At 38.3% G+C, this 18,426-nt stretch overlaps 1 protein-coding gene across 4 annotated transcripts in view; it reads right to left on the bottom strand.

Moving 5' to 3' along the window:
* The window catches only part of LOC134288032 (heterogeneous nuclear ribonucleoprotein U), a 47,780-nt gene that overhangs the window by 17,453 nt on the left and 11,901 nt on the right, over window positions 1-18,426 (bottom strand). For all 4 annotated transcript variants that reach the window (XR_009997712.1, XM_062851659.1, XM_062851660.1 and 1 more), the window contains exons 2-10: window positions 16,485-17,125; window positions 16,266-16,428; window positions 15,184-15,929; window positions 14,965-15,111; window positions 9,230-9,352; window positions 9,041-9,169; window positions 8,805-8,976; window positions 8,289-8,661; window positions 8,153-8,229 (exon numbers count right to left, since the gene is read on the bottom strand). Coding sequence is in view for 3 of the 4 variants with exons in the window: in XM_062851659.1 (XP_062707643.1) it covers window positions 8,153-8,229; window positions 8,289-8,661; window positions 8,805-8,976; window positions 9,041-9,169; window positions 9,230-9,352; window positions 14,965-15,111; window positions 15,184-15,929; window positions 16,266-16,428; window positions 16,485-17,125 (2,571 nt within the window). In the remaining variant the exon portion in view is untranslated. The remainder of the gene's footprint in view (window positions 1-8,152; window positions 8,230-8,288; window positions 8,662-8,804; window positions 8,977-9,040; window positions 9,170-9,229; window positions 9,353-14,964; window positions 15,112-15,183; window positions 15,930-16,265; window positions 16,429-16,484; window positions 17,126-18,426) is intronic.

The following is an 18,426-nucleotide window of genomic DNA, read 5'->3' as shown; positions in this document are numbered from 1 at the left end:
AGATTTGAGGCCAACGTTGAATTCAACAGGTTTCAAAAAGCCTTCCATGACGAAGAGAACAAAACTGCCAAGAATACAAAAGTTTCCCTATAATAGTTATTTCAATCTAAACAATTGCCAAATATTTTAAAATTTGAACTACAGGGTGATTATTTCTGCAGTTCTATATTTTAAAACTGCACCATTTGCGCTTTCAAAACTAAACAACGAGAGTTCCACAGTACTCAGAATTTTTTCACACTTTAGGTCGCTTGGCATTAAGTCATTTAGCATAATAGACGTTTGGCATAACAGTCGTTTGGCATTATACCCGATTGGCATAATGTTCATTTGGTATAATTCTAAATTAAAGACAAATGAAGTTGAATATGGCTAACCGAAGTAATTCACGATCATTTTACTGTTGAAGGTCACGTAGGGTAAAAAATATAATTTGGACATGTATGTAATTTGGACATGCACGGCGATGTTCGTCTTGTTCCGGAGAGCTAATAAAAGTAGATAATTCTCAATATCGATTATTGGATCAAACAGACCCTATTCTGATGACTTACGTTGAAAATACGCTTCACAATTGAGAATTTATTTCAAAATAATTGAAAATGTAAATTGTTTAACTAAAACCCCGCAAATGCACAAGTATGCAAGACGACATACACTTCACAGTCACATACAATATTCATCTCAAAATCGTTGAATTAATAATTGTAAGAAATTTAACAGCCTAATTGCAATGAAAAATATTCAATAAAGAAGCATTAGGCAGCCAACCTCTTAACATTTCTAGAACGCTTAATCATTTGACGAACTACATGGGGATGCTGTGCGATTGCATACTTGGAGGCGTATTCTGTGGGTCTGGCGATATTTCCTTGATTTTATCAAAAACTGTAATAGTTATCAAAATAGATGCCTGTTAAGCGGAGAAATTTGATTATTTGCAAGAAAATATTTGTTAATGTATGTATGCTGCTTCCATGATTTAGCAGTATTCATGGCTAAACATTGAGATAATTGCCCTGTCTAAATTATATATTTCTGAGGGTGTCCAAAACATATATTCGGTGTCCAAAATGCAATTCTAACAGTCGATTGGAAATTGTGATTTTCTCAGCTTAAAATGCTTTTAAGGTTTTTGTCACCAGGAACGCAAAGTATACTTGTATACAATCATATTATAAGCGTATTAGTAGCTTTACAAAATAATCAATTGCTTTCTAAGGAAGCTGGGGAACGATTTTTTCAACGTTGTCCTCAGCCTGTTCAAAATACATGAATTACCCTATTTTATCTTTATAAAGTTTTCTCGCGTGAAAAAGGATTCATTGTAGCTCCGTACCAAATTGTTGAATCCCGTGATGTTTGATACAGATTTGAAAATAACACAGATAACTATCATACATGAAAATGATAATTGCCATTTCATTTATTGTTATGTAAAACGGCCATTTTGTCAAACGACTATTATGCCATTTGACCATTATGCCAAAAGACTATGCCAAACCCGGTAGAATTAATGTAGTAAAATGTTTTTTCCAATCGAATGCTTTATTTTTGCAATGTGATCATTTTTCCCCGGGTAACAAGGGAAAGAGCTGAGAAGCCGAATACGACTCAATTCGTTGCTAGATGAGGATATCATATCCGATTTCAATACAATTTTTCTTCGTGTAGGCTCTTATTAGAAATGACTGATGGAATGTTAATGTTACAATCGATAATACTAGGCCATTAACCCTCGAGCGATCGCGCTGTTGTATTTTGTATAACACGTTGAAAAAATCTCGCTTTTTGTACTCAGCATTAGCGTGGTGCTGACGCAGGTAGCCAACCGCGCGAGTTACGGAAGGTTAAAAGGGGTCATATTCTGTTGATATCGTGTCAAACAAAACAAGTTTTCAATCACGAGATTCTTCTGAATTTAAAATAAAATCTCATTAAAATTCATGTAAATTAATGCCTAATAACATTGTTCCTCGATAGCTCAAACACAAAAACTGTTTCGGCTGAAAATGGATGGTTCTGGACGGGAGAATCAAACACGCGCGTCTACTCGTTACAAAGTATCGGTTTATTCTACTTGCTTTTCTTTACAGGGATGCCAGATGGGTGAAAATCTTTCAAAGTTAATGGTTGCCAAGAAAATTTAAATAAACGATTACAAAATCAAGATGTCTTAAGAACGTGTCGACTAATTACTTGCGCAGTGCGCCCAAACAAACATATCAAAATGAATACTAAGTTTGTTCTTATTTTTTAGTTATTATCCTATAGATTTGATAACTCCCTGAGAACTGCGTATGATATCAAGTCGTAAAATGTGAATAACAAAATGAGATATCAATTTGTTATCAATGAGAACTCATTCTGTTTTCAATAAGATATTCCAGTACATTATTGTGTTATCATTTTTGTTATGTTAACACTTAAGTCGTACAAAATGAAAACTCACTTTGTTATCAAAATTCGTGATATCTAAATAACTCAATTTGTTTTCAATTAGTTCTCATTCCCTGCTCGGGTGTACACTATGTACACTTGCCTCACAATATACAAATTCATGCAATGGCAGGCAAAGAAAGCCCTTCAATTAATAACTGTGGAAGTGCTCAAAGAACACTAAGTTGAAGCGAGGCAGGCCAAGTTCCAGTGGGGACGTCGAGCCATTAAGCAGAAGAAGAAGAAGAAGTTTTTTTTAATATGTGGCTAAACTTTGATGATGAAACTAAGTGAATCACTCTGAATTTTTTTTCCTTCGCAATGTGTTACACAAGTATCTTACCATAATATTTCTTGTAAGTTGTAAGGTATAAGTATTATCTAGTTGATGCATCGATAATTGCTAGGTGCCAATTGATTTTTTATTTGGAAATTTAATATTTTCAACCCTTTATATTAATATTAAGAATGGGGGTGAGATTGGGTTTAAGCGATAAATTAAGTGCACACAACCACTTTGAAAAACTTAAATTGTTATCCAGTGCACGAGCCCACCTATTTCACGATAGAGTGGTACCATATTTAACGCACCTTTAAAAAAAACGCACCTTCATAGAGGTAATTTTTTCCTAAACATTGTTTTACTATAGTTTCAAGCGAGTTTGTTCCACACATTCCGTCCTAAGATCTTTTATAACAATAAACTCATGCGCTTGGACAACTCTTCTAACACTAGTTTACAGCATTTTTGAACTCGGTAAGCCGATGACCATTTTTGGTGTAGAATCATGCCCTGAGTTCGAAAACGCGAAAGAAAAAAATTACAGTAGAGCGGAATTTTTTTTCGACTTTCCATACAAGGTTGATGATTTGAAATCGATTTTTGTTCTATTTTTAGGCAAAGTCGCTCACTTCAAACATCTCATTCTCCGTAATCAATGCTCCGATTGAGCTGAAATTTTTACTGTAACTCGCCTACATATGATATGTCAAATAAACGTCGAGAAAGAATTTTTAAGTTGGTTTTTCTTATTGAAAAAAAATACATTTCTTCAAAAAATTTTGGGAATTTTGCTAAATTTTAGGAAGATCGTCCCTAAAACTCGCCAATATCTTGAATTTCATCAATCTGACGCAAAACCTATATTCAGATGATCGAATGGTATTGTATTAAGCTTTTAATTTATGGAAAAAGATTTAAAATTTTCTGAACAAAACGCAATATATTTGGATTTTAGTAAATTACATATTTTGAAAAGTTGCAAAACTCGATATTGAGCTAAAACTCAAAAACTGTTCTACTTAAATTTTTTTGGAGGTCAGTTTCAAAATCAGCACTAAATTGTGCTTCAAAAACTTTGGTCGTTGACAGAAGTTCACGACTTTCATATTATTTTGTAAACTTGTGTAATCATTAGATGATAGCACACTGGAACATCATAAGTTCACAAACTAAACTGAATTGTGTTCTTTTAGGCTATTAACTCATGTTATAAATTATAAGGTTACGACGTGAAACTACCAGGGAATGCAGAATCCAGGAAATATAGGGACAATGTATAAAGCCGGCAACTTAGCACAATGCCGGAAAGCGATTGAACGTGGAATGGAATGAGCGCCATATAGGGGTCATTCATAATCTACATATTACAAAAAGAGGAAGAAGAAGTTTACCGCGATTCTATAACATTCCCCAGAAAACCATTCCCCAGAATACCAATCCCCAGAATTCCATTCCCTAGAAAACCATTCCCCAGAATGTACCATTTCCCCGAAATCCATTCCCCAGAAATCCATTCCCCAGAATGCACCATTCCCCAGAAATCCATTCCCCAGAAAAGCTTAATATACTCTGCTAAAAAGTTTAATTCGATACACAAACAGTAAAATGTTGATCATAATGATATGTTATACCCCGGACAGACATGTGATACGAGTATGATTCCTGTACAACGGTACGCAGTGTCAAGAAAATTATAACATTACTGACTTGAACTGAGAGATTTTTCAGTATGGCGCTCATTTCAAGCGCAATTGTACAGTGATTCTTGTATCACATGTGTGTCATAAGTATTATAGGCAAGGATTTTAACATTATAGTGTTATTACGAGCAAATATCTATTTCTTGTACGGTATATGTAACAAATTAAGGTAAAAATGTATACATACATAAATATCCATAAAAATATTCTACAATGGTTCAAACGTTTAATTACCATTGTACACAGTTGCATGTTGATCTTTAAACCTATCTTGAAAGTTTACAAACTGTTAGTTGCGTTGCTATAAAATGTTTTGTTTTTGACAGATTTGTGAAAATTGTGCAGCACTTGTTTTACGATGAATAACGTTTTAAAAGTGATGTGCAAAATTTACAGAGAAAACGCATATTCTTCTGATGTTGTTCAGTGTACAAGATACTAAAGACTCAACTGACCACGTTTTTCTTTGCAAACGGGTGGAGGGATCCATCCCAATGGCTGTTCCTAATTATTCGCTTCAAAGGATCTTCATCAGGGTACGAAAAACGGATCACGCCCAGGGTACGAAAAACGGATCACGCCAAAAAACAAACGCTTTGTCCTAAGCGGTGCATGTTGGTAACAAAGGCGCTCCGCAACAAACGCATGTCAGGCGATAAGAGCAATAAAACAAACATCACTTGCCGTGCGTGTGCTGATATTCCGGCTTTTCTGCTGAAATTTTCGACCCACATTATCGAATTCATAAGCATTTGGACAAAATAAGACTCTTGCAAACCTCAGAGTTGAGTTTCAGTTGTAAAACAATGCGAAAATCACGATGTGAATAGAACGAGACAAATATTCCTACCGTTTTTGTTGTGAACAAACTCGGGAGCGATTTTGTCATTATCTGCTAACGAAAAAACAAAGCGTTGTTGCTGTGCCTTCTTCGTTGCCAATTTTTCGCTTGCGGTGGCATATTCTGCGTACACTGCTCTTCATTCATGCGGTATGAGAAGAGCTTTCATCATTATTCCAATACTATGAAATGGAATAGAAAAAGTGAACATATAAGCAGTTTTAATGCCAACAAATCTGAATATTTTTAATGAAGAAGGGAAAAAGTATCATTGTTTTCCTTTTGGCATTCAAAAGCCCAACAATGTTCCTTCTTTTTAAACATGATTCTTCTTAAAATTAAGGCATAGTATTTTTTTTAAATTATAACTGCTTACATTTTCAACATAGATTCTCCCTAGCCTAAACATTGTAACTCGAAAGAACAGCCTATGTAGAAAAGAAGGAAAATCTATGTTGAAAAAGTAAGCAGTTGTGATGCCGATAATTTCCTGAAAAGTGCAATTCGAAAGAACAGCCTATGCAGCAAAGAAGGAAAAGTCTATGTTGAAAATGAAAGCAGTTATAATTCCAATAATTCCAATTGCCTAAATTCTAAAAAAAAAGCTTGTTTAAAAAAAGGAACAGTGTTGGGTTTTTGAATGCCACAAGGAAAACAATGTCACCACAGACAAACAGACGTAACACTTCGAACATTTTTCGTTTTAAATTTTAGTCTCGGAAATAGGTTCGCTTAATTCTAAAAGGACTGAATTTGGTCAATCATCAACTAGGTGACAGTAGTGAGCAAACGCCAAACTCAAACAAAAACTATGCGAGCGCCGCGAATTGGCAGTTGGTCAACTCTCAAATTTTCAAATAAACCGTTAAATCGATGTACGATGTCAATTATCAGAGTGTTACGTTTCCTTCTTCGTTAAAAAAATGTTTGAGTCGTTAAAAGAATTGTTGGCATTACAACTGCTTATATGTTTAGCAAAAATTTTCCCTTCTTTTGCATAGGCTGTTCTTTCCAGTTGCACTTTTCAAGAAATTATCGGCATTGCAACTGCTTACTTTTTTAACATAGATTCTCCCTTCTTTTTTGCATAGGCTGTTCTTTCGAATTGCACTTTTCGGGAAATTATAGGCATTACAGCCTCCACCGGTGTTAAAATTGGTGTTATATTTATTTCATATTTTTTTTCTAAATTTCTAAACACCTGTGCTTGTGGTGCCGATAATTACCTGAGTAGTGTAACTTGAAAGAATAGCCTATGCCAGCGTTTCTCAAACTATGGGTCGCGACCCACTGGTGGGTCGCGGGCTGATTTTTGGTGGGTCGCGAAGGCTTGGACAACATTGTAATAAATGATACTGCTAGATATTTCCTAATTTACAAATATTCCCTGAAGAATCGGCAGAGTTATTTCTACAAATTCTGTTTCTTTATAATTTCATTCAAAATTTTGCATTATAAGTCTTAGCTTGGAGTATATTGAATATTGCAACTACTGTCTGCGTTCTGAAATGGATACTGAAATTATGAGTTTTGATTCTGAAGGTTTAAGATTAGGGTGAAATTTAGGATTTTCCTTGCGTTTCCGAAAAATGAGTTAAAGTTGCTGCTTACAGTTTGTATTTTCAGTTAGATTAGCACACCAGATTTAGCAGTTAAGTTATAAAAAAAATTGAAATACCAAAAATCACAAAACTTCGATAAGAAACTTTACCTAAACCGAACTTCAGTTAAGCTAAACTTCGGTAAAATTCATCTGAATGTCGATCGTCTGAACTTTTACAGAACACAGTACAACTGAGAAGAGATTTCAATAAAAATATAAATGAAATAAGTGTGTATGAAGGCTATGACCAAAATTTTTAAGAAGATTCATCTGACTATGCAGCAGTACTATAATTCTAAAATCTCTACTTCATGTTCACCCACTCGTTGAACTTATTTTGACCATTTTTTTTTAAAGTAAATTTAGAAGTTCTGCAGAAGCATACATTTGCCACTATTTTTCAAAACCTTCGTTGAAAATGTATATATATTTTTTTAATTTCTAGAATTTGTGAGAGAAAGCGATGAAATGTATTTAATTAAAACGTCAGTCCTAATTTGCAAAAAAATACTTATTTTATGAAAGTACGTGCTGGTGGGTCGCCAAATCCTATAAAAATCGAAAGGGGGTCGCAAGTTCAAAAAGTTTGAGAACCCCTGGCCTATGCAGAAAAGAAGGAAAAAACTACGTAGGAAATGTAAGAAGTTTTGATGTTTTACTGAAAAGTACAATTCGAAAGAATAGCCTATGCAGAAAAGAAGGAAAACTGTATGTTGAAAAAGTAAGCAGTTGCGATGCCAATAAGTATACTGCCCTGAATCGCATATCTGTCCCATTTGCATAGGAAATCCAGCAAAGATGGGACTGATATGCGATTCACGGCAGTATACCAATAGCCTAAATTGTAAAGGCAAATCATGCTTATTTCCGAAGTTTTTCTTATCAAATAAGAATTTTTGGCAGGATGTTTCTTCCGGTGATTTTTTACGAATAAATATTTGATTTTTAGCTATTAATATAAATAATTCAGAATTAAAGCAATAGTTTTATTGGGGAATGGTACATTCTGGGGAATGGGTTTCTGGGAAATGGTTTTCTGGGGAATGGTACATTCTGGGGAATGGAATTCTGGGGATTGGTTTTCTGGGGAATGTTATAGAATCGTTGAATCTTCTCCTGGGATCTCCGTCAAACAAACAAATTAAAAAAATGCATACTATGCCTGCTTTCTTCTAGGCGGTGATAGCTCTTTGCGCGGTAATTCCGCATCAAAATCCATTTTTTTTTATTTCCGCATAATAATAAGTTTGGGAAATAGTTTTTCAAGGAGTTCAATTTTTGCTTACCCCTGTTGTAGGTGTTTCCATATCGTTGCGCTTGATTGCTTTGATATCCTCGGTTGTTGTAGCGATTATCATAACGTCTAAAAAATAAATGATTATTGTAGTACCGGAATTCAATAGTCAATAACTGTTACATTACCCGCGCGTCCAGTCGTTATTACTGCCGTAGCGGCCGCCAGTGTAACCTCCTGCATTTGGCCTTCCATATGCGCCTCGGTAGTTCCTGTTCTGAGAATACTGTTGTGTGCTGTTGTACCGCTGTTGCTGTGGGTTGTATCCACCTTGATGATACTGTTGGACGCCACTGTACCGTTTGTTGCCCTGATTCCATCTCTGGTTGTTGTTGGCTCCTCGTCGCTGCGGTTGGTTCCTGTTGAAGAGCGGTCGGGGCAGTGCCTTTTGACCCACCTCGTTGAGCGCTTTTGCTCTCTCAGTTGCCTTCTCTGCATCCAAGTCCGTATACGTGACCTCGGTAAACCAGTTCAAATCCTTGGGAGGAACGTGGAAATGTGCTGAAATGTAGGGATTTCAGGGATTAGCTTATTTTTTTTATCATGTCGAACCATGTATTACTGTTCCGATTTTATGTTAAGAAATTGAAAACAACAGATCGCTAAGCCGAACATTGCAAGCAATGGAGAACAAGTGGCCTTACCTTTCATTACAGTTAGATGCGAATCGGTTACTTCGGCGCCAAAAACTTCATTCTTCAACTTGATACGGCGCTCGTGCTCTTCTTCGTCGGGAACAACAATAACGGCTTTTCTGGCGCCGAATTCTCCAAACCCTCGGAGTTTGCGCTTTTGCTCAGACGGAAAAACGTTGGTCTAGAATATCGAAAACATTCTATTGTCAAACGGAAACCTATTGCAACAAGTAAGAGGATCATACCTGATCAAATATGTAGTTCCTTCTTCGCTTGCAAGCGACGTCGCTCAGTTTGTGCAGGCTTTTTGAAAGCTGGTCTACGAGTCTTGACCATTTCTTCGTATTTTCCGGTTTTCTGGGTTCGCCGGCAAGCTAAAAAACAGTAGTTAAATGAGTTTATTTTTTCAATGGTGTAACAATGCAAAATATTACCTTCATTTGATCCAACAATGTGTGGACACTTAGCACAGTTATCTTCTTGTCTGGATTTTCCTTGAGATAGTTTGTAACCCAATGTGTCTTGCCGCTGGCTGGCATTCCGATGAGGAATATGAGCTGTAAATTAGGAAAAGTACAAGAAAGAGTGAGATAACAGGGAAGGTAGCAGAACCATGGTCGAAATTATGGAGGGTTATTCAAGGGAAAAAGTTACGACAAGGAGTCGGCTAAATAAGCTCTCAGTGATCGCGCTGTTGTGTTTTGTGCAACACGTTAAAAGAATCTTGGTTGTTGTACTCAGCATTAGCGTGGTGCTGGCGGTGGTGAGCAAGCGCGCGCCTGACGGAGAGTAAACTGCCGTGAATCGCATATCAGTCCCATCTTTGCTGGATTTCCTATGCAAATGGGACAGATATGCGATTCAGGGCAGTAAATACCTAATAAATAATTGTGTTTATAGAACACAAAGCTGTGCAGCGGACTTTGTCCAAGTTAGGACGTAACATCAAGTAATACAAGATGAAGAAATTTCTGGCGATATTGTCGGTGAAATCTAAGAACAAAAAAATCGGTGGTCTATTGAACGAATGTTAGAATAAATTTTCTGTACACTGAAAAAATGAATCACATATCCAATGGAAAATTTCCATTAGTTTGGCTATATAACTGTTATTGGATTCCCCGATGAAAATTTCTTCGGAAATATCACATAAAATCAATACGGTCTATGGAAAACATTAGAAAATCACATAGCTTCTATTGGAAAATCACATAACTTCGCAAAATCTATGTGATATTCCCATAAAATTCAATGCGCGTCCATTGAATATCAATATCATATCAATATCAAAACAGTCCATGTGAAAATCAGATGAAAACAATGTGAAAACTTTTTTCAGTGTAGGTACAAACTATTAAGATATTGTCTTTTATTCTGCCATTAGTAACCTATAGAACTCATCGGCGGCTTAAGAATTGGCGAGAGATAGGGTATTGGTTCCCTTATTAAGCATGTGGCTCCCATTTTCATCCTACGAAAAACAAAGGATTGAAGCAATGTTTGTTTTGTTTCTTATTTTTGTATTTTTTATTAGAAGTGAGCACTCATGAAAACAAAAAGAACGGAATCTATCGGTGCAGTAATCGCTTGTTTTCGAATAGGATGAATATGGAAGCGTGAGATTACTGATGGCACACATACCCTAAATAGCTTTACCTCCAAACCCGGCGTGGAAAGCATCAGTGTCAACACAAGTCGTCATGCGATTTTTACAGAAGTGGCTCTTTCAATGTCATCGAATCATCACTCGGAGCGGGAATCAAACCCTCACCCCATGGCATGGTCATGGTACATTATACGCTTGGTGACGCTAACCGCACGGCACAAGGCTCACCAAGTCGTAGGTACTTGCTCATTTTTCGGTCACGACGGAGCGTTACATGGTTGTGAACTTGGCAATTACTAGTACAGTCAGGTTTTTTTTTACGCGGGGGATATTGCCCGTTGTGAAGATTTATAGATTCCGACGCAAATAAATGATTAGGCTCATTTTCAGCGTAGGTGCGTTATAAATGTTTGTTTACAATGCAAAAAAATCACCAAATGTGTACCTAACAACACAACGTAAAATAATCACTAGGACGCGGTCTGGTTTTATATCTGTGGGCCCACGCAAGAAAAATCCACGCAACTAATTTTCGCGCAGGAGTCTAAACAGGTGGAATCTCCGCAATACGTACCGTGTAAAAAAACTCAGTTCAAATTTCAAAAAACCGCGTAAAAAAAACCTCACCATTTCTCGACGAATCATGCAAAAATAAGACAATGATTTTTTTTTGATGGATTTTTTATTTACGTGGCCGCGTAAATCAAAACCGCGTAAAAAAGACCTGACTGTAAATTGTTTGATTATGTTACTGTTTTAATCACCTAATTCCAAACACGTGTTTCGCTTCCTTTTTTTTCGTTCACACCACGCAAAACAAACGGATTTTGAACCAGGAAAAAAAGTTATTGGAATTAGGCCACAGAAGTTCAGCTTATTGGACGCAGTGGCTTAATTTCCCCAACAGGGGAGGAAATAAAGGTGATGTTACGGCATCACTAACAGGTAGAGCTGTCTTCCCTCTATATGTCACCGGAGAAAGCTTGCACAAATGAATGAAAATAGCCTAGGAGGGAAAGAAAAAGTTGAAATTTTCAATGGATGTGCCACAGACGAACAGACGTAACACTTGCAAAATTTCCATCGACCACGCTTTTAACGATCATTTCCATAGTTGTTGCTTTCACAACCAGAGGTGCGCGCATCGTATTTCTATGCGTTTCACACTAGCGCCTTCTGTTGACGATATTGTACAACACAGTGATTTGTGCAACTTTTCCACCAGGTGATGGTAGTGTGAACTGGCCGATGGATTTCCATAAAAATCGTTCAAGGTGTTCAAGGTGTGGATGTGCCATCCTTTTCAAATGCTGGTCTTAATTTGACATAAAGGCCAATTGAGGCTTTCCTGAAAGCAGCACGAAAATCATCTATTTTTTTTTTAATTTTGCATTTTTGATTTGCCTACAGGGTGGCAACGTGAAAGTGATACACTAGTTTGGGAGCCATACGTTGCCATTCATGCTAATGCATTGAAAACAAATGTGCTTGGGGAAACGGGATCTTAGATATGGGGCTTTCGAGAAACAAAGGATTCGCGGATTGACTCTGAAGAATATTTCCGACAGGGTTGCCAGATCTCGCGTTCTGCTCAAGACGCACGCTGCTCACAACACTTTTTTTCGGACGATTTTTTTTACTTTGGTAGCGTCTCTGAATAAACAAAATGATCGTGTGTATAAAGCAAGTCTTCGTGAAATTCCTGCTGACAAACGAGAGGTTCAACGATATCGAAGTGCTGCAGCGGTGATGGTTTGGCGCGCCATATCAACAAAAGGCCATTGTTGTTCATCGACAGGGGCATAAAAATCAACAAAAAGTGCTTTTTACAACACGTCATCAAAGATCACCTATTCCCCAGTGCCAAGAAACTGTTTGGAAAAGAAAGTTTTTTTTTCAGTAGGACTCAGTACCGACGCATAAGGCAGTGGTTTTTGAACAGTGATGCAAGCAAAATTTACCGTGCTTCATCAGCTCATCGGAATAGCTGGTTTCTTCTCCCGATTTGAACCCACTGGACTTTTGTACATGGGAATACATGCTAGGGAACCTGGGCGACGCGAAGAACTTGGTTTTGGATACCTTCAAGAACCGTTTGGTAAAAATTTGGGATGAAATGCCGGACGAAGAGGTGCGTGCGACTTGTAATAACTTCGAGAAGCGTCTGCGGGCCGTAATTCAAAACAAAGGGGAATGATTCTAATTGAACTAAATACTTTGTAAGTATAATACTTTGTTGTGTTATTAAAAGTGAATTTGAGCATGAGCATGAGCATAGATAACCGCACAATTCGTAGTTGCTACTCCGTGATTGACCAGAGCAATCGAAATTGCACAAGGAACCAATGAATAGGGCTTGGGACTAGCTTACTATTCTCAATGTACACAGGTCGAGAGCTCTCAACTTTAATAAGGTCAATAACGGCGCCGGCCACGTCCTTACGGTCATCGAGGATGGAAGGGAATGTTAGTAAGACAAACGTTGTTATAAAGACCGCGAATCGCTGCATCTCCACGTTTGTCTCAGGTTGGAATTTTTTGTTAGTAGGGTAAGGTACATTGTCAGTCCGGGAGTCACCTATGGTTGGTGATATGATTTGACAATGGATCAATATACACAAACCGCCGTTAACAACCGACCACTTTTCGACGCAAGAACTAGCCAAAAAGAAAATTCTATCGCGCGTCTCCACTCCACTAGGGAGCAGAAACCTTTAGTCTATTCCACACAGAAATACACTGAACGCGACTCACTTGTCGGCGCCCGGATTTTTTCTCGACCGGCGAACCCGAAGTAACATTTTTCACTCTTTTGTGTAAATGCAAAAAATGAAAGAAAATATTTATTATCAACTAAAAGTGTATTCGAAACTAGCACCGAAGGGAAGCGAAAAATTCGGAACCGACTCGAACCACGGCATGCGCACACTCGTCCCGTCGTCGGAGCCCCGCAGAGAGAAGAGAAAAAAAAATCGCAAAAATCTAGCAAAGCCAGCGCGCGAAACTTTGCTGCTGCCGAACTACCGCACACTACTGACTGCTTGGCGTCCCGTCGTCGGAGCCCCGCAGAGGGAAGAGGAAAAAAAATCGCAAAAATCTAGCAAAGCGAGCGCGCGAAACTTTGCTGCTGCCGAACTACCGCACACTACTGACTGCTTGGCGTCCCGTCGTCGGAGCCCCGCAGAGGGAAGAGGAAAAAAAAATTGCAAAAATCTAGCAAAGCGAGCGCGCGAAACTTTGCTGCTGCCGAACTACCGCACACTACTGACTGCTTGGCGTCCCGTCGTCGGAGCCCCGCAGAGGGAAGAGGAAAAAAAATCGCAAAAATCTAGCAAAGCGAGCGCGCGAAACTTTGCTGCTGCCGAACTACCGCACACTACTGACTGCTTGGCGTCCCGTCGTCGGAGCCCCGCAGAGGGAAGAGGAAAAAAAATCGCAAAAATCTAGCAAAGCGAGCGCGCGAAACTTTGCTGCTGCCGAACTACCGCACACTACTGACTGCTTGGCGTCCCGTCGTCGGAGCCCCGCAGAGGGAAGAGGAAAAAAAAATTGCAAAAATCTAGCAAAGCGAGCGCGCGAAACTTTGCTGCTGCCGAACTACCGCACACTCTTTGTTGTGTTATTAAAAGTGAATTTGCAGAAAAATTAAATCCTGCTTGAATTATTTTGCATCACTTTTCGAGTGTATCATTTCTACGTTGCCACCCTGTACAATTTTGCACAGCTGTTCTAATCAATACATATAACCATTTTTTCATATTATAACTTTTTATCGAGTGTCGACTTACTTTCAAATAGGGCCTATGAAAAAATGAAACACATGCAAATAAAAAAATATATCACGGAAACTGCTTGTTTTATCCGAAAGCTGTATTCGTAAAAGTTGTAGATTAGTGTATAGCGGCTCTCATAAAAATATACATTGAAAAATTTATTTAGTTTTTCTTCTAAAAAAACAGAATTTTGTAACTAGAAATTAAATATTTCGAAAAGCTATTTTTTACCTTCATGATTTTTGTGAGAATAAAGTTCATTCTGTTAGCTATCATCAAATTTCATAAGGGGCCGTTCATAAATCACGTAGATTTTTTGGGGGCAGGGGAGGGGGTCTGGCCAAAGTCCACGCTCCATACAAATTTTAAATATTTTGTATGGACAAAAGTCAACGAGGGGGAAGGGGGGGGGGTCTGAGATGGTCAAATTTTGGTCTACGTGCTTTATGAACAGCCCCTAATAGTACCGCCGTGCGGGACTACTTTTGAAATGAGGGGCTACTTTAGTCACTTTTGAACATGATTTTTTTAAATTCAAAATATGGTTCAAATCTGTTTGATGTCTTTGGGACTACTATGAAGCAATATTTTCTCCTTCATTTGGTTGAATATATTTTTCAAACAGACCCTTTATTGCTTGTCTGGACGAGAAAAAACAACGAATAATCAATTTCATATTTGTTTGGTTTCCTATTCATATCGGACAGTTATGCGATCATAGGCAGTATACTACATGACTTTATGCCAAATGTCCCGCTCCCAATTAAGCTACGTGTGTAAAGCTACATACCTCACAATCCTTACGACTCTCGGGACGGCAAGCGCCGAGCACCAGATCTTCTTTTGGAGCATGTGCCACGTATATGTACTCTGGGTTGATGGTCAGTAGTTCAGGCTCAGCAGCTTCCTCTTCTTTCTGATTCTCCTTTTCGTCATCCTGCAGATAGAATTGTATCATTGTTTTATTCTTTATCGATATGCTCTATCTTCTTGAAAAATGTGAACTTACCTTTTCGTCATCTTTAGATGCTTCTGTTGCTACTGGTTCTGCAACCTTATTACCTTCTTCTGGTTTTTCCGTTTCCGTTACCTTTTCAGTGTCTGCCTGTGGCTCTGCTTCTGTTGTTTTATCGGTTTCCGCTGCCTTGACCTCGCCTTCCTTCGGTGCGTCAGCTTGTTTTTCAAGTTTCTTGGCATCCTTCTTCTGCTTCTTGGTTTTTGGTCTATCGTTGAGCGGACTTCGTTCCAGTTGTCCAAAATTGACCTTGAAGGCAAAATTTCTCGTGCAGATATGTGGAAACAGAGCCTTTCCCTCCAATTCGGCTTTATCGAATTCGAAAGCCGTTCCTTGGCTGACGTTGTTGACGGTGTACTCGATTTTGCACGGGCTCGATTCTAGATCCAAGTATACCCCGACAACATCGTTGAGCTTGTATTCCGTACCATATTCGGAAAACTTGCTGTCCGTTCCCTTCGATGCCGTACTGGCATAAGCGAAGGAATGCTTGGCTTCTCCAAGCTGTAGATTCGCGTCCGCAGTTGACCATCCGACACGAAACTCTGAGGTTACAGGCTCTTCTGTAACCTTACGCATCTCGTTGGTCTTCGTCAAGATAACCTCAAAAGCTACCTTTCCCTTTTTGACGCCCATATTGGCGCGTACGCCTGCCCACAATAGGGCCAACGCCCCATCAGAGATAGGCTTTGCTGTATCGAACGTTTTTGGATCGATCTCCAAATTCAAATCTGAATCAACTATAATGAAAGTAGAAAAAAACGTGTTTGTGGGGATAAGTTGATGCATTTTTTTTCGCTATTCATCTTTGCTGAATTGGTATTTTTGAATTTAATTGCAATTTGACGCTCTCTTCTTAATAGTGTAATAACACGCCGCGGAGGAAACAATAATGAAGTAAACAAAATGGGACTTATTTACTAACGTGATTTTTTACGTCCGATAATGGACTTAAAAAGAGGTCAAATTGTACTCTGTTTGTGTTTGTTGGATTACATACTATGATTGATTGATTTAGCTATATTATAGAGGCTTTCGGCCCTTGGCATACTATGAAAAACGTGTTGGGAACTTACACCAGCTAAGCAAAACTTTGCTGTTATCGATTTCTGGTTCATTCTCCTCCGATTCGAACTCTATATTAGTTTGTGCCGGTTTAACACGAGGAGTTTTAGTGGGTGTTTCCTTTACCGGTGATGAAGATTTGCGTTTTACCGCTTTGGAGGCTTCATCCGCGTTCTACAAAAAAGTATTGGTTAATAACTTCAAATAAATAAAAAGTTACAATTACTCACTTGGTCGTCAGTTGTTGTTTCTTCTTTTGTGTCAGTCTCTTCTGTCTTAACGGCATCATCCTTAGCAGGTGTTTTGGAATCTTTAGGTGTATCAGGCTGTGTTGTTTCGGAAGATGATTTCTTGGGAGTCACTTGGCCAGTTGGCTGAGCATTGGTGGCTTTCACTGGTGTTACGGCAGGTTTTGTCGCACTTTGCGGTGTCCCGGATTGCTTTGGTGTTGGAGTTGTCTTCACAGGAGTGACCCCCGGAGTGACTACTTGTTTGGTCGGTGTAGTTTCTGTTTTCGGTGTCACTTGATTCTTTTCCGTATTAGTGTCGGCCACAGCCTGTTTCTTCGGTGTTACTGGTTCCGCATTTTTGTTCGCAACATCAAGCTCTTCCTCCAACACTTCCAAATGTTTCACTTCCACTGATCTTGCCGGAGATGGTGATTTGGTGATGGACCTGGTCCGACGCTTTTTGCGGGCGCTCGATGGATCGGTCGATTCTTCCGATTCCGCTTGTTCCGCCTCTTCGCTTACGCTCTCCAATGGAGTTACTTCAGTTCTTGTGGGGGACGGAGACCTAGTCATTGAACGACGTCGACTTCGGCGAACTGGTGTAGATTGACCAGGTGTACCGACATCCAACTTTTTTGCAGCTGTAAATAATACAAATAACATAATGTCAGGATTATACAGACAGATGATTGAGGGAAGATTAGGCTTCAGTAGTATTAGGCATAACCCCCTAATATTAACGACTTATAGCAGTGGTGCTCAGGTTGATGTAAACCGCGGAACCGCGGCCCAAATTGAAAATTTGCGTCTGAGCCGCGGGTCACAGAATATAAATTAACGAGAATATTATATTACGTGTTCTAACTTTTTTACTGAGGCAATTTTAGTACTTTAATACTTTTGAAGATCTCAGTTTGACCATTGAAAACATATTGAAAATCGGAAACACTATAGGTGAATTTGACGGGATTAACACAAAAGGCCGAACCACGAAACCCCGAAGGTAACGAACGGCCGAATTATGAAAGACGCATATTAACTCGATTTTCGTTTAATTTAATGCTTTATCAATTAAAACTATGTAGGGGGATTAGGGGCATAATGGACACCCGGGGCGAAATGGACACCCCTGTTTTTGCCGAAACCGTTGAATTTTATGCTAAACTTTTAATGCATAAGTGTAAAGGAACAAGTCATTGTTCTATTTTTCAAAAGTACCATTTATATTGCTCCAAAATAACCAAAATATCATTGAAATTGAAATATGTTTTTCATATGGTGAAATTCTTATAATTTCGAAGCAGCAGCAAATAAGGTATTACGAGTGTTGGAGTGTGTCTACCATAAAATCAAGTGAATTGTTACCTTTTCTACATGTATACGGAGATTTAGCAAAGCATGAAGTATTTTATTTTTGATCAAAATTTACTTAAAAAGCAATTTTAATTTTGTAGTCGATTCGGGGCAAAATGAACACTGGCAATAGGAAGCAATCAGTGAAGTACCAGATTGAAAGTAGTGAGCTGGATTTTTGTATGGTGAGATGATCAGTTCTCCATTTCTGGAATGAAATGGTACAAACAGCGTGGGTTATATGATTTCATGACTAATTTGATGCTATTTGAGCAAAAGTTTATGTAACTGTGTTGTTGTATTATTTATTTCTTGCAACTTCAACAACACGGTTATTAAAACTTTTGCTCAAACAACATCAAATTAGTCAAGAAATCATATAACCCACGCTGTTTGTACCATTTCATTACAGAAATGGAGAACTGATCATCTCACCATACAAAAATCCAGCTCACTACTTTCAATCTAGTACTTCACTGATTGCTTCCTATTATGAATGGATGTACGCGCATTGCATACTGTTAGGCGTTTTATAAATTTTGGAAAAAACCAATCCGATTATTTTAGCCTAAAGTTTAATTAATTAACT

This window comes from Aedes albopictus, chromosome 2, assembly GCF_035046485.1.
Source record: "Aedes albopictus strain Foshan chromosome 2, AalbF5, whole genome shotgun sequence".
In the NCBI taxonomy this organism is placed as follows: domain Eukaryota; kingdom Metazoa; phylum Arthropoda; class Insecta; order Diptera; family Culicidae; genus Aedes; species Aedes albopictus.
The sequence above is the reverse complement of the archived record's forward strand: the minus strand, read 5'-3'. Positions and strand labels throughout refer to the sequence as shown.